General features: G+C 38.8%; 2 protein-coding genes across 2 annotated transcripts in view; both read left to right on the top strand.

Moving 5' to 3' along the window:
- Window positions 1-15,642, top strand: part of dgkaa (diacylglycerol kinase, alpha a) — a 69,912-nt gene that overhangs the window by 45,690 nt on the left and 8,580 nt on the right. The window contains exons 12-19 of the mRNA XM_017706978.2: window positions 4,463-4,561; window positions 5,222-5,308; window positions 6,148-6,221; window positions 7,445-7,519; window positions 12,551-12,636; window positions 13,248-13,337; window positions 13,724-13,884; window positions 15,076-15,140. Of these exons, the coding sequence (XP_017562467.1) occupies window positions 4,463-4,561; window positions 5,222-5,308; window positions 6,148-6,221; window positions 7,445-7,519; window positions 12,551-12,636; window positions 13,248-13,337; window positions 13,724-13,884; window positions 15,076-15,140 (737 nt within the window). The remainder of the gene's footprint in view (window positions 1-4,462; window positions 4,562-5,221; window positions 5,309-6,147; window positions 6,222-7,444; window positions 7,520-12,550; window positions 12,637-13,247; window positions 13,338-13,723; window positions 13,885-15,075; window positions 15,141-15,642) is intronic.
- LOC119264064 (nuclear apoptosis-inducing factor 1-like) lies at window positions 7,528-11,245 on the top strand. Its single transcript, XM_037541365.1, has 2 exons — window positions 7,528-8,162; window positions 9,968-11,245. The coding sequence occupies exons 1-2, from the start codon at window positions 7,709-7,711 to the stop codon at window positions 10,378-10,380; spliced, it is 867 nt and encodes a 288-aa protein (XP_037397262.1). The 5' UTR covers window positions 7,528-7,708; the 3' UTR covers window positions 10,381-11,245.

Raw genomic sequence — 15,642 nt, forward strand, 5'->3', positions numbered from 1 at the left:
TTCCCATGCTCATAGTTACCATAACATCCATCAAACTTTCAGCTCTGGCAGCATCCCTAACACAATTAACAAGTACAAGTGTCATGTTGGATTTTCATGTCTAATAAGAAGGAGGTTTTAGCAACAGACGCTGGGCTTCCAGATGATGTAGTGCTAAAGCTAACACTGAGCTGGTTAGAGGAATGTTAAATCCTGAAGAAGGACCACTTCTTTTATGCAAAGTATTTCAGCAAACTTTAATGAAACAGTGCCAAGAAAGGTATGTGTACAATAGCTTTAATATTTATCTTTACATGTTTTAATCTATACAGTCCTGTTTCGTCTGACTGATTTATCAGGATAGCAGCTAAGCTAAGAAATGCTAACTAATTAACAGATATTAATATGCAGAAGTAACATTCTGTAACACTATTTATGGTTAGATATCATATTATAGTGATTTGTAACAAATACAGTAACTCAGATAAAGATAAAGATTAGTTTAGGCTCCATCCAGTATAAAGCCCAGTCCCATTTCACCCCTCACTGCTCACTGTACCCTTACCCCAGGGTTAGGGTGTCCCAATTTTCATTGAGATAGAGGGTGAGGGTGAAGTGTTAGAGCTACATGGCCCTCTAAACTGAGGTTTTTCAGAGGCACACTCCAAACAGAGTCAGAAAAAAAGAAATACTGGCAAGAAGGCTGCACAAGAGAGCAAAGAAACCCACGCATATGAGTCGTTTCTCCATAAAAAATTACGATAACCATTGTGTTAGCTTTTTTTAATGTTTAATGTATTGTTGTTCTCTTCTTCATAACAAGCATAAATGGTGCAGCAGTTATGTTTACAAATTACTGCATCATTTAAGATGGAATGGGAAAGTTCTAACAAGAAGCTAGCTGACTTTAGCTTCATATCGCCAAAGAATTAGGAATGGGCACTAATAAATAATTGCCCCACCTCCCCCTATTTGAATGCATATGATGCTTTAAGTTCAACTGAAGACCAGCAGCAAGGTTGCAGAACTGTACCCTCCTTTGCCATCACTGCATCCTAAAGAACACATCTAGTAGCCTGTTAATAAAGTAATGTTTTATATTGAGGACTGTCCCATTTCATAAGGGAACACTACTATGTTCCAACGGGTAAGGTGATACTCGAAAACAAGGGGTAGGGGTAAACATTAGAAATGAGATTGGGCCCGAGTCTGCCTGTTAATATTTATGACACGGAGCTGTGAGTTAGATCCAAAACATGTTCAGCTTCAGGAATGACATTAAAGCAGCTTCACCCTCCAGGTGATCAGGACATAATGAGTCAGCCATAATATCTTCCTCAGTGATGCCTTTCCAGCCTAATAATATAGACAGATTTACTGCCACCATAGTTTTGTTGAAGGTTTGTTCTCCCTTCTGCCGACAGAAGAAGGAATGATCAGATTTTATTGTGATTGGCTGCAGGTATTTCAATCATAGTTTTGCTAATCGTCAATTTCATCCCATCCCCCTACTGCCCTCTCCCCATGTAAAGCATTAGATCAAACCAAAGTAAAATAAATAGGGTTGTCATTGTTTAACTGTTAAACTCAAAATGTAATGCAGCCCTAACCTGGAAACATGCAGCCCTAACCTGGAAACACTTCTTATAAACTGCAAACCATTTTACACTCCCAGAGAGTTTGTCTTTTGTACTCACAGGAGTCTATATTCCGACCCCAGGCGTGCATGCACGAGGCACTGTGCGCTCTCGCAGACCTGATCACCAGCACAGGGCTCAAACACACAGACTCCATTTTTATCATTTTAGGTGGGCCTCTCCAATCACTCGCTAATCCACCTCCTTCCAACCTATAGGCAGAAGCTCAAGTCTGCCAAACCAGTAGTCAGCTCTGTAAAGAGGTGGACCAACGAGGCTAAAGAAAGGCTACAGGACTGCATGGAATTAACAGATTGGAGTGTGCTTGAGGATCCTGTAGGCAGCCTGGATAAATATACAGATACTGTGACATCCTACATCAGCTTTTGTGAAGACACCTGTGTTTCTACCAGGACTCGTATAAAATATAAGAACGACAAGCCCAGGTTTAATGCCAGACTGAAACAGTTGCGACGGTCTAAAGAAGCAGTGTATAGGAGTGGAGATCGGGCTCTGTACAGTCAGGCTAGGAACACCCTCAATAAAGAAATCAGAGCTGTAAAAACAAGCTACTCAAACAAGCTGAGTAGTATGGTGTCCACAAACGAGCCATCAACCGTCTGGAGTGCTAGCAGAACATCACCAGCTACAAAAGGACACCCCCCTAGACAATGGGCGACAGTCAAACGGCTGATGAGCTTAACACCTTTCACTGCAGGTTTGAAAAGCCCAGCTCCACACACCCATTCAGCAGAGATTCACACCTTCCTGTCATTCAGCCATCTATACAGCCTGCTCTGAAGATCTGCAAGAAGGATGTGCATCGACTCTTCAGGAGACAAAAAGTGAGGAAAGCACCAGGTGTTTCACCCTCCTGTCTGAGGGTCTGCACTGACCAGTTCGCACCAGTCTTTACAGTGCTCTTAAATAAATCATTGGAGCTGTGTGTCGTACCTTCCTGCTTCAAATGTTCCACTATAGTACCAGTTCCCAAGAAAGCAACTATCACAAGATTGAATAACTATAGACCTATTGCACTGACCTCTGTAGTCATGAAATCCTTTGAAGACTGGTGCTCTACCATCTGAAGAACTTCACAGATCCTCTGCTAGACCCCCTGCAATTTGCATACCGGGCAAACAGGTCAGAGGACGACACAGTGAATATGGGACTCTAGCTTATTCTTCAACAGCTTGAACGCTTAGGAACGTATGCAAGAATTTTGTTCTTGGACTTCAGCTCAACCTTTAATACAATCATCCCAGGACAGCTAGACAACAAACTACTCCAACTCAGCATGCCAAGCCCCACCAACTTCCTCACTGGCAGAGGGCAGCAGGTGAAGTTGGGAAAGTTCACCTCAAACACCCAGATCATCAGTACAGGCACTCCACAGGGTTGTGTCCTCTCACCATTGCTCTTCTCACAGTACAAGAACAACTGTAACTCCATGGACCCCTCAGTCAAAATCTTGAAGTATACAGATGACACTACAGTCATTGGTCTCATCTGAGATGGTGATGAGTCTGCTTACAGACAGGTGGATGATCAGGTGGTCCTTTGGAGTAGCCACAGTAACCTGGTGCTGAGCACAGTGGAGATGACAGTGGACTTCAGGAAGAGCCCTCCAGCCCTGCCAGCACTCACCATCCTGGACAAAACTGTGATGGCAGAGGAGTCTTGGAAGTTCCTAGGCACAGCAATCACCAGGGACCTGAAGTAGGATAGCAACATCAGCTCTATCATTAAGAGAGCCCAGCAGAGAATGTACTTCCTGCATCAGCTGAGGAAGTTCAACCTGCCCCAGGAGCTGATGGTGCAGTTCTACACAGCCATCATAGAGTCTGTGATCAACATGCCCATCACAGTGTGGTGCAGCTCTGCTACCAAGCATGACCTCCACAGACTGCAGCGCATCCTCAGATCTGCAGAGAGGACAACTGGGGTTAAGTTGCCTACACTGCTGGAACAGCATGCCTCTAGAACCAGGAAGCATGCAGAGAAGACCTCCACAGACCCCTCTCACCCCGGACACCACCTGTTCCAGCTCCTTCCCTTAAGCTTCAGCCATATGAGGATCAGGACATTCAAGCTACAAAGGAGCTTCTTCCCACAAGCCATCACTCTCTCAGTTAAAATATTACACCACATCTATAATCCAGCTTCATCTGTACTTCTACAGATACTGGTATATAATATCAAGTTCAACTCTATCCTCTGGAACTGCCACGCAAACCAGTGTTTATTCTAGCATCTTACTTACCTGCCTTATTACCCCACTGATCTGACTGTCACCTCATTGATCCATTTCTCTGCTGCTATACACCATTTAACTGCTGCTGCACTCAGCACTTTAACTTTAGACTCATACTTTGCACATTGTAAGGTTTACAGGTATGACTTTGTGTGTGTGTGTGTGTGTGTGTGTGTGTGTGTGTGTGTGTGTGTGTGTGAGAGACTGAGTGATGGTAGGAATGCAGGTTTTATTTTATCTTGTTATATTTTGTATTTATTTTATCTTATTCCCTAAATGTGAATGTCTGACTGATACTGTGCACTGTGAGCTCCTGTAACCAAAAGCAAATTCCTTGCATGTCATACCTGGCCAATAAAGCTTGATTCCTATTCTGATTCTAATGGTGGATGGACTAACAGAAATGGTCCAATATTACTTAACAGTGATGATGTAGACTAATTAATGCAATATATAATCCCAAAATCAGTAACAGTAATGCTGCTTAAGAAAGACTGTTAACTCTTTTTTGTTGCCTCTTTATTGTAAGAGCTGATGTTCTTGATGCTGATGAGCAATTTTGAGACAGCTGATTTTTGGTTCCCCTGTACAGCGTCACGATGAGTGTGTGAACCAGGAGCCTTCAGAGTGTAACTGTGGTCCCCTGAGAGACCATATCTTACCACCGTGGGCCATTTACCCTGTCATCAAGGTAGCGTGTTTCAGGACACTCCCAAGAGCATTTTCCATTTTCAGAACTCTCAGCATCCCCGTATGAACTGACTGCCACAGACAATTACACATGCTTTTATTATAAGACACTCAGTCATATAAAACTGAGTCATTCTGCTCATTATTAAATTGGCTGGTGCATAAATAAAGGAGTTTTGCCTGTGGCTGCGAAGAGGAAGACAGATTCCATTGGGAACCCTTTGAACCACAGACCAATTATTCAGCTATTAACCTCAAGACTTATTCATCAGTAACTACTATGAATTATTCAGTAGCTACTATACTACTACTTTATAATTAAGCAACTACTATGAAATTATAATGCAAGCTGTGCAGTTTTTGGTCCACATATAAATAAATATGAATTATGAAAAAGAACTATTGAGTAAGATTATAGCTCTTTATAGCCCTATATAATTATTCATTTATATTAATAATTAGTAGCTGTTTTCTGCATTATATTATTATTATTATTACTTATGTCATTGCATAAGATTATGACAACCTTATTGGATCACTCTGCTTTATGAATATTATCATGCTTCTTATCAAGAAAAGATATAAAATACACATTATCATGTCACTCATGGTTGTCCTTCTCGTTTACACACTCCTTTGCTCTTCTTTTCCTGTTTTTCAGGACAGGCCAAACTGTGTTAAGAATGGTTGCTCAGGTGTGACAGACGACACTGACCACAACACTACACCTGATGGGCAGGTACTGCAGGTGAGTCAGGGTCTCTGGACTTCCTGTATTTACACTGACCCTGCATCTGCTGTGTTACAACAGCTGGGAGAAACATTCCTGAGCTTTCTGGCTTGTTTATTTATTTAGTCATGAAGAAATGTATGAGAAAGTAAAAAAAAAAAAAAAAATCCAGCGTGTAACTCCAAAGACAGATCTTAGCCTGCTATATGGCCTGTAAGGACCTGGGAGTGGATAGTGCATTTTAAAACTTGCAATCTTAAATAGAAATACAGAAAATGTCATTTTCCTTTCTTTTTTCAAACAAAAGAGTTTTTTCTGTATTAATATTATATTACAGACAATCTGTAAAGAAACTACATGTGCTTGAATCAAATATGTACAGTAATATGCCAAAGCCTGGGCACCCCTGATGACATTTGATGATTTACTAAGTGAAACATCCTCTACAGAGAACACGTTTCTGCACATTTTAATACACAGTTGCAGTTTATTTGCTAAATATAACATATTTAGGAAAAAAAGAGCATAAACTATCCACTGGGTGAGTTAAAGCCCAATTTTTATATTATTTAATTTACTCTGTATATTAAACTCAGTACACATTACACTGTACATAAAATCACTGTAGAGGATGCGTAGCTTATTTTCACTTAGAAATCACCAAATGTCATTTGACCACACAGCTGTACTTCATTTCCACACACACACATATATATATATATATATAATTTTCAGTTTCAGTTCACTTTGTGCTAATGCCACATTTTGTGTTTTGCATAATGTGGAAATGGTGTAGAATAAAGTCAGTGATGTTCAATACAGTGTACAATATAAAAGTCCTTGTTGTCTTTATGCAGATAAACCCTATTCCTGAAACTCATCCTCTCCTGGTATTTGTGAACCCTAAAAGTGGAGGGAAACAGGGTGAGAGGTGAGGTTGCTGTGGATGAATCCTTCTTAAACTACATATTTTTAAGCACATACTTTAGATTAAGCCGTAAACTGCTTTCCAAATTAAATTGTGTCAACTAGCTATTCTACATGTAAACGAGATGTGGGGCTTATCAGTATAAGCATACTGGTTAAATGTTATCCAGAAAAAACAACAGGACCACTTGAGGACCATTTTGAGATGATCACTCAGAACTGCGGTGTGAATTTTGCTGTGCAGAATGGAATCTGACGCAGTGCGAAATCTGGAGTGAACTGTGCAGTGTGAAAATAATTGTGAGTCAAACTAATTGAGAACTCCAGGAAAAAGCTGTGACAGATCAAGCTGCAGACTGTTCACAGGATTTGCCAAGATGACGTGTGAAACAACCAGCAAAAAAAAAAAAAAACACTTCAAATAGGTAGGAAGAAAGTACATGAGAAAAGAGCAGAGGATTTTATTTTTTTCCAAAACCAAAAAGCTGATGACAGGACATCAACATGCATCCACCCAACTGCAGCATGAAGAAGATAACATACTGGTGAAGACACCATATTTTAGCTTTAAAAAAAGTGATGTACAGCATGTAAAACTTGCCTACGTATAGCGAATATGTTAACATCAATGCTGCCTAACTTTTCTAAGCTGTTAACTCTTGGCAAACAAAACTCCAACCACATTCTCATCTGTGCTGTTTGGCATTTACAGTCACAGGCTGTAAAATGCTACACTGCAGGCTTTTCTTGTCTTCGACGTACAGCGTATATCTCACTAAAGTAAAATCACAAAAGCTTCTGCATTATTTTTAAGGGGTTTCTACCCAGACACTTTGCGTTATTGTGCCCCACCTCTCATTTCACAAGAGTAGCCACTTGCCCCAGTTCTGCATTAGTCTATGATTAAGTCTGTGGTTAGTCTTTGTGAAGGATTTAGTCACCACTGTTATTTGTTATTTCACTATAAATTTCACTAAGAGCTTCTTCCAAAACATGTATATCCTAAAACATGTTGTTATTTTATCTAATAAAAAAATAAAAGCAGAATTAATCACAGTATTTGGAATATATATATTATTTTACATATATATTTACATTTAAAACATCGCTTAACACCTGGGTTATATTGTTAGTTAAGAGTGAATGAACTCTAAGACTTTAATTATGAAGACGAGAATTAGCGCGTGTTTTCACTGAATCTTAGAGCACTCTCCTTGTTTTTTGCAGAGTTCTTCGAAAATTCCAGTACCTGTTAAACCCTCGGCAGGTTTATAACTTGTCCAGCGGTGGACCGGGACCAGGGTAAGGACTCCTGCAGCGTGGTTTGTGTTTACAGAGTTTATAGAGTTTAACTAAAACTAAGCGAAGCCAATTGCGCCAAAGGAGAACCGCAGCGCAGCGCAGCGCGCGCATCCCCCCCAGCGGGGTTGAGGGGGTTGAGGGGGAGGTGTGGACATACCTTTGTTTTCTAGAGCTTGTAGACCGCGGCCGATGGAGTCTAAAGTGAGGTTTAGAAGACGAAAGGTGAGGTTTAGCGACAGAGAGCTCGGAGTTTTAGTGGAAGAAACGCTGAAAGCGCAGAACAAACTGAACCGGCTGCTCCCCAACAGAGTGAGGAATAAAGCGTGGCGCCGGATTCTGAGGAAAGTGAACTCGGTGGCCAAGTCGAGGAGGACGCTCAACGAGGTGAAGAAGAGGTGGTACGACGTGAAAAGGCAGCGTGGACGAGACCTCGAGAGGCTTTATCATCAGATGACGATGCGGGCATCGGGTGAAAGCTGTTCTTCAGACGAAGAAAGAGGCTTGTGCCCAACTGAGTTAGCCAGCTTTGTCAAAGAGGAACCAGAAGAGCCGACAGAGCTTCAGCTTCAGCCAGATCTATTTCAGGCGGACTGTAAATTGAACGGACAGCTGATGCCCTGCGTTCCTATGATCAAACTGGAGGGTAAATACATTCACTTACATTGTTCACTATCCTTTGCTCAGTTCGAGCCTAACAAACCAGTTACGGGGCAGTACAGGTGGGCGATACGGGGTGGTTGGTTAGTGTAGTGGTTAACACCTTTGCCTTCTACGCTGTAGACGGAGGTTCAATCCCCCACCGTGGGAAGTACCCTACACTATACCAATTAGGGCCCTTGGGCAAGACTCCTAACACCACCTTGGCCTACCTGTGTAAAATGATTAAATTGTAAGTTGCTCTGGATAAGAGTGTCAGCAAAATGCCATAAATGTAAATATGGCAGACTCTTTCTCGTATCATGATACTAAAATGTTTTTTTTTTACGATACACGATATGTCACAATATTTATTTTTCAGAACAAGGTCAGCCCACATTTTAAAACTATCAAAAACTATTAATTTGGTTATTTGTATTTTACTAAATAAAATTTTACAGGGCTAATTATGCTCTTTTTGTCAATCAAACGTGCAGTTGGTAAGTGGTTTTTAAGTAATGGTATATTATCATGTAGCCCAGCTCTATAGGGCCTTGTATAACATAACCATGGTTTTATTAGGACGATGAGATCTGGGTAGAGTATTCTAAACATACTATACTATACTCATAATTGTAAAGTATTTTACCAGTTAACAGCTTGAGCAGAGGTTCATAATCGTCAGCTTAAAAACTATTATAGAAATAGACCTGTTGAGCCATTTCTACCAGTAGTGGAGAAAAATGGCTTCTTTTTAACTTAAAAAAGTTAGTGTTTGGGCTGCCTTAAAGTTTGTGGTTATTTGAACTTCAAATAATATGTTGACAGAACTTGATGTTTAAAAAAACGACTTAGTATGTAATAATGACATCCTGAAATAATCACTAACTTCCTTAAAATGTAATGACTTGTTATTTTGACATAGTAACTCTAACTTTTGAGGAAATAACTAATTATTTTTGGATATTAAGTCAGTATACTGAGAAAATATGTCAAGTCAATATTGTGAGATGCCACTGCAAAAAAACACAGAGGGCAACATTTTTTCTTTTTCATCTCCAATTTGTTTTCCCTTTCATTTTTTTCTAACCTACCTGGCAGGAATGGGCTTGGATGTCTTTTTGGTGCACTCTTGGTCTGAAATAAACTGATGAACCTCAAAAGTTAGAGCTGTGACTAAAAGCAGAACAAGAACAGATGCTGTCAGCAACCTAACATAATACAATTACAAACGAAAAAGAACATTAGATACTAAAAAGAGACAAGTCAGGTAGCAACTGCAGTGTAGTTCAGAAGTAAATGTTTAAATTGATAAAAGTCTGGCATTGTACATACTGTGGGTCCCAAAAGGTATTTGTGCCTAAACATGTGTTAAGGTCATTGTGATGGGAAACAATACTGCAAACCAAGTGGCCTTTATTTTGAATAGACCATTCCAAGACCTTTTAAAAGGTCTGCTCTGTTTCAGATCATTATCTTCCTGAAAGATCCATTCACATCATTCATTATTGCAGACGTCTTCAGGTTTGCATCACTGAATATAAGCTCACCAGCACCATTGTAAGTAAAACAGTCCCAGACTTTGACATTCCCAAGAATATTTTTCTCTAATCAAAAATAAATTTTCTTGAGCAATTTATGAAGTAAGTTAAAGAACTTTATTGAAATTTACCAATGGTCAACGTGTCCAAATACCTTTTGGGGGCCACTATACATTTCTGGCAAAACAATACATTTTGGACAGAAGTCCACCAACATAGTTTTGGCACAAAATCTTACGTTTATGCAAAATCGTCTTGACTTGTCTTACAGATATAGCCCACCACATTTCTGCCACACCGTTGTATTCAAGCACAGATATGGAGAGTCTACCAGAACAGAATCCACCCCAGCTGAACCGTCAGACCCCTCCAGCGCTTGATACTCTGGATTCTTCTTGCACTGACGAGATTCCAAATGTTGATTCTCCACAGTCCCCACGTAACAGCGAGATTGAGGACATACCAAGTCCTTCTGCTGTAGTAGCTGCGATCTCAGCAGAGATGAAACAAATGAACGCTGCGTGCAGTGCGTTGCTCGCCAGCTCTACCCAGCTATTAAGTGCTGTGGAGGGACTGAACAGAGTTATTAATGCCATGAACTACCAGCGGAGTTATTTCCATCAGAGGATGTTGGATTCCCTGGACAACATTGCTATTATGCTGAAGAAACATGATGGAGTTTAGTTGGACCCATTACAACCACCTGAACAACCGTTAAAACAAGCCTACTTAGGGAAAAAATGTCTTCCCTTCTCATTTGCAGGCTATGAAACTAATGCAGTAGTTCAAATCGTATATATTTTTGATTAAAGCTTACTTTGTCATCTTGCAGGCTTGTCTTGGATTTTTTTTTCTACTTAATAGTTTGTCAAAGCTCTTCATAAAGGAGAAATTTCTTCATAATTTACACGTTATAACGTTGACAAATTCGTTTGATAGGAAATCGAGAAACGTGGTTGGTTGGAATTGTTCACAGTGGTGGCGCTAGGAACCAGACGTCATTTAATACCTCTGAAAGCTCCTTCACAGAAAGTTATTAGATTTAACAGTTAATAGTATGTTGCCTCACGCCTGAGGCATTATGTTACAATTGTGAAGTTGTGTGTTAAATGCATTTTTCTTTATCCCATGTGTGGTGTAGGGGTACATGCAGGGCGTTGTACGGAAACGAAATTCCTAAAGAAATCTTGTTTTTTAGATTTACCACTTTTCACACCAGACGTCTCTGAATGACTTTGTTTGTCTTCAACATTTCTTCATTTTGTAAAAATGATTGAGTTCCCCTTTAAAACCTGATGCACTGTAATGTATTCTATTAAGATGCCTCATTCTAAGAACATGTTAACAGCGAACCCTTAAAGAAGAGTGCATGATAAGGTTATTTCAAGTTTTGTAGTTTTCTATAAACGAAGTAGCCATTCATTCCATCACAGCTGCTTTATTTACAGATAGGATGACTACTCATTTTACACAATTGAGAATAAATAAGAGGACTTTGTTTTGGACACTTTTTAAGATTACAGTTTACAAGGAGTTCAGATGTGACCATTACTGCGTCTAATATAAAAGGAACTACAATATTTAAGCTCACAATATCGCAAGGCTTTTACCTATTCAGTTTTTACTAGAATGGATTACATTTGATCATTTCAGATAAGGCTTTCACAAGTCATAATTAAAAAATGAAAAGTTCATATTGATTTCTTCCAGTAAAAAATTTAATTGTTTGCTTTTAAACTTTTAATTAATTACTTTTAAACTTTTGTTTACTTTTAAACTATATTTTTACATGTAACAATTCTATTTTTATCACAAAAAATCGATTTGAATATGAAACAAATAGCATTTTAACATTTAAAATTTAATTCACAGTACCTTTTATTGCTAAAGCAAGTAGTAAAAGTTGAAAATTGACATTTCTTATTGCACAGTTAACTTTTTACCAGTGCTGATAACATTTTTACTGATTGAGACAATATTTCTGTATCAAAAATGTAGATTAAAAGCTAAAAAAAACTTTCCATACTAATCTTTATCAGTCGCATATTTCAAGGAAGATGTTTTTTGTGGTAGCCTGAACAACGTAGCTAACTGCAAATAGAGATTAGGTTGGAAAACGCTGGAGTATTTCTTTAAGATCGTTCAGTATATTTGCTGTAGTGTACAGTAAAAGTCCACACTAAAGTTATAATAGCGTGCGAAATGGACGGACGACATGTTTCTATTTTATACGCGTGTCGCACAAGTTTGAATTCGCCTGTGCTCATGCGCAAAGAAAGGTTTTGAGGACTTTTATTTAGACAAGTATCAGGTGGCCACAGGGCCTTATATGCAGAATAGTGGAAATACGCGGTTTTGAAATCGTAGCTCAAATAATAAATAAAGAACTTATCTCCTGTAGTTTTAGTTTTTAGAAACTCAATTTTGCACGAAACTAACTAAAATTCACTGCGCTGAGCCGCCATTATTACAACTCTCAATCTTTTCATTCACTTTTTTCTACTGATGCTCATCGATAAATACCGGAAAACTGTTTACAGTCCTTAAATGCAAATAACCATTTATACAGTACCAGAATAACAGTAAAATACACTAAAGCTCAACATTCACAAACCAAACTGAGTTTCTTTGTAAACTGTATACAGAGGAAAAACAAAGGGAAACTGTCAAAAGAAAAGCATTTGGGATTTAAATAAAACTGAAAAGCCTTGTTGCTGACTCCGGTTACATAGCGCGAGGAAAGTTGTTTTGATTCTTTCTAGTTAATTTTGCGTTTTGAGACGTTTCGGTAAATTTTTGGTTGGTAGATAAACATATAGGGGAATATAAAAATCTGTCTTTCCTCTCTCTGCAGGTTGTGCTTCTTCAGGGACCTTCAGGACTACAGAATATTAGTTTGTGGAGGAGACGGAACTGTGGGCTGGATACTTGATGCCATAGGTTAGAATTCAGTTTATTACAGTGCCCGGGGAGCACAGGTCTAAAATACTGCATTATTATCATTTAGTAGCAGTTGTTAAGTGTCTCTGTGTAAAGGATTCCTGTATGGCTTTTTTAGGCGTAATATACATCTTAAATAAAGTGTTTTAAGACTTGCTGTTGCAAAATCACGTTTTCCAGACTTGCCCGCTAGATGGCGGGCTACTTCAGTCTCTATACAGTTTGAAGCGCAGTTGTAAATACATTACTGACTCTCTGCTTTACCTCAATTACATCTTGTTAGCTCTTATAAGCCTTACTGAATAATGGACACAAAAAGAGAAGGAGTTACAGTAATATATCATGTGCAATAAGTGGGTGCATAGACTCCTTTGGATAAGGAATATAGATAGCCTTTATTGAAGGCTTAATTTAGTACTCCTAGACATTGTGTTCACATAGTGGACTGAAGAGCACATTGTTACTGTTTCACTCTTTACTTATATTTACTTACCATTTTTAACAGACCTAAATATACAAAAATCTGTACCTAACAACCTTGGCAAATATGTGTGCATGTTTGGGCAACTGTTGATATTTGCTGTCCTTTGTGCTCTCTTTGACCTCTGTAGATAAAGCCAACCTGCCAATACGCCCCCCAGTGGCTGTTCTTCCTCTTGGCACAGGAAACGACCTAGCACGGTGTCTGCGGTGGGGAGGAGGTGAGAACGACTCTAAGGCTTCTGTGTTTCTACAGGCAGTCAAATTAAAATGGGATTAACAGTCAAAGAAAGAGGCTGGAAAAACAGGCTGGTTTAAACTGTGTGTGCTTTGCTGAGGATTAATTTGACAAAATGTTAAAACTTCTAAATAGGCACAGTTCAGTGTTTCCTAAAATGCCACATATGAAAATCTGTAAAGTGGCTTTAACATGGCAAATCAAATCAACTCATGGCTGTTGTCACATCACATTTGCACAGGTGGAAAGTGTGTGAAAATCTTAGGTGCATAGCCCCTAAATGTATAAATATATAAGAAGAAAAGGAAAAAAAAAAAATAACTTCCGGCACTGCTGTGACAGGGTTTCTTGTTGTTTTTCTGTCTGCAGGCTATGATGGCGTGGACCTGAGCCGCATCCTGAAGGAAATTGAGTTCAGTACCCCGGTGCTGATGGACCGCTGGAGTGTGCAGGTGGTTCTGGAGGACAGCCAGGAGAGAGGAGACCCTGTGCCTTACGAGATCATCAACAACTACTTCTCCATCGGAGTGGTGAGAGAACCGTAAAAACATGCTTCACTGAAATCACTCATGTGGATTTGTACACAATATCGTAAGAATGTTCTTACATGTTCTAAGAAGCTGGATGTACAGAACAAAAATGGGTTGGGGGGGAGGGTGCTGGAGCCTATTGAAAACCTAACAGTAACAGGTAATTAGTATTAGTATGATTAGTATTCAGAGACTGGAACATCATTTCAGAGCACCTAACAAAGGTGACTAAAGGCACATAACAAAAGCATATATTAAAAAGTATTTTATACTGTCGCAGTAAATTGTAAATAAATAACAGCCAAGTGCTATTTGAAAATTTGGTTCACCTCCATTTTCTTTAACAAGTCTCTGCAGTAGTTTGTGCCAATCTAATCAGAATTCACAGCTGTTTCAAACCAGATAATGATTTTTATTTGATTGAAGCAGCAGCTCTTTTAAATTCTGAAAATAAGCAGAAACACACAAAATTTGACTAAAGTTAGAAAGACGTTTATTGAATAGTACCATTGTAAATTCCAAAAACAAATGAATTAGTTGGCTACATATACAGCACAGTATTTATATTATCATAAGTGGACATATATTTTAATATATAATAATAATAATATCAGTAATTATAATATAAAATCTTGTATCTTCAAAGAAGTAACTTTACAGAAGGAAAAAACCTCCTGTAAAGACCTTTTTTATGTACATCATTAAATTTTGATGCAGTGTAAGTGGCAGCTGCAATTTTCAGATCATCTGGAAAAAATTTTAAAACGTCAAAAATGGAGATATGAAGTTTTATTATATCAGCGCTGATGTTTTATGCATTGATATGTGTAAGAAGACAGTAATCTGAGAAACATTACATGTCGTTTGTAATTGACTTTATGGGATATAATAATAATAATAAACAAATGTAGTGTGTTTAGACAATTAGCATGAGCCTCCTATATTGCTGTAAAGTCAGAACAGCTGGAGCTGGAACGGCTTTATTATTTTCCAGGCATGTTGTTTTACACTTTCCCCTGAGAGACTCTTCGTGAGCCGTACAGCTGAGACACAAGTTTAATTCCCAGTAGACAGTCAGGCAGTTTGAGAGGTTCTCTTCAGGGATTGCTGAGCAGTGTAAAATTAAGTGTTTGACATGCACATTGAAAAAGTGTAGCCGATCATACCTCACTGTCCACTTCTCTTCCGCAGGATGCATCAATCGCTCACAGGTTTCATACCATGAGAGAAAAACATCCGCAGAAATTCAACAGCAGGTGAGCAACTGATTTTAGGCTCTTGCAGTACAACCTATCAACTGAGGCCCTGTTCACACTTGGTGGGCAAAAAAGTGTATAACTGTTTACCGGGCACTTTCAGGTGTCTTGAATGCATCTGCTGTGACCGCTTATGATTGGATTTCATGACTAAAGACAGAATATTGTGTTAATTTATTATGTCAGTTTCTTACTGCATGTGATGTCAGACAAAAATGTCCAGTGGGTTGTTGTTTGTGTCACATTGTTTAGATCACATGGACTACTAATGTAAGGTCTCTCATGATCATAATATTATATTATATTATATTATAATAATATTAATAAGTGAGATTTACAAATTACGTTTTTTGAAAAACAGTTAATTTGTATTAAAGTCTCAGCTTAAAATGGCCACGTTAGCTGATAAGCTTTTTTGCTTGATTTCTATCGATGCTCAGTAGCTCTCAACATATGACAGACATGACAGACACAGCAAAAGCTCACATGAACACACATTAGT

Source organism: Pygocentrus nattereri, chromosome 9, assembly GCF_015220715.1.
Source record: "Pygocentrus nattereri isolate fPygNat1 chromosome 9, fPygNat1.pri, whole genome shotgun sequence".
NCBI classification, from domain to species: Eukaryota; Metazoa; Chordata; class Actinopteri; order Characiformes; family Serrasalmidae; genus Pygocentrus; species Pygocentrus nattereri.

Excerpts from the sequence above, each read along its gene's own strand:
- LOC119264064 (XM_037541365.1), top strand. The coding sequence starts at position 7,709 with ATGGAGTCTAAAGTGAGGTTTAGAAGACGAAAGGTGAGGTTTAGCGAC. Across the intron at positions 8,163-9,967 it reads TCCTATGATCAAACTGGAGG|ATATAGCCCACCACATTTCT; the intron begins GTAAATACATTC and ends CTTGTCTTACAG.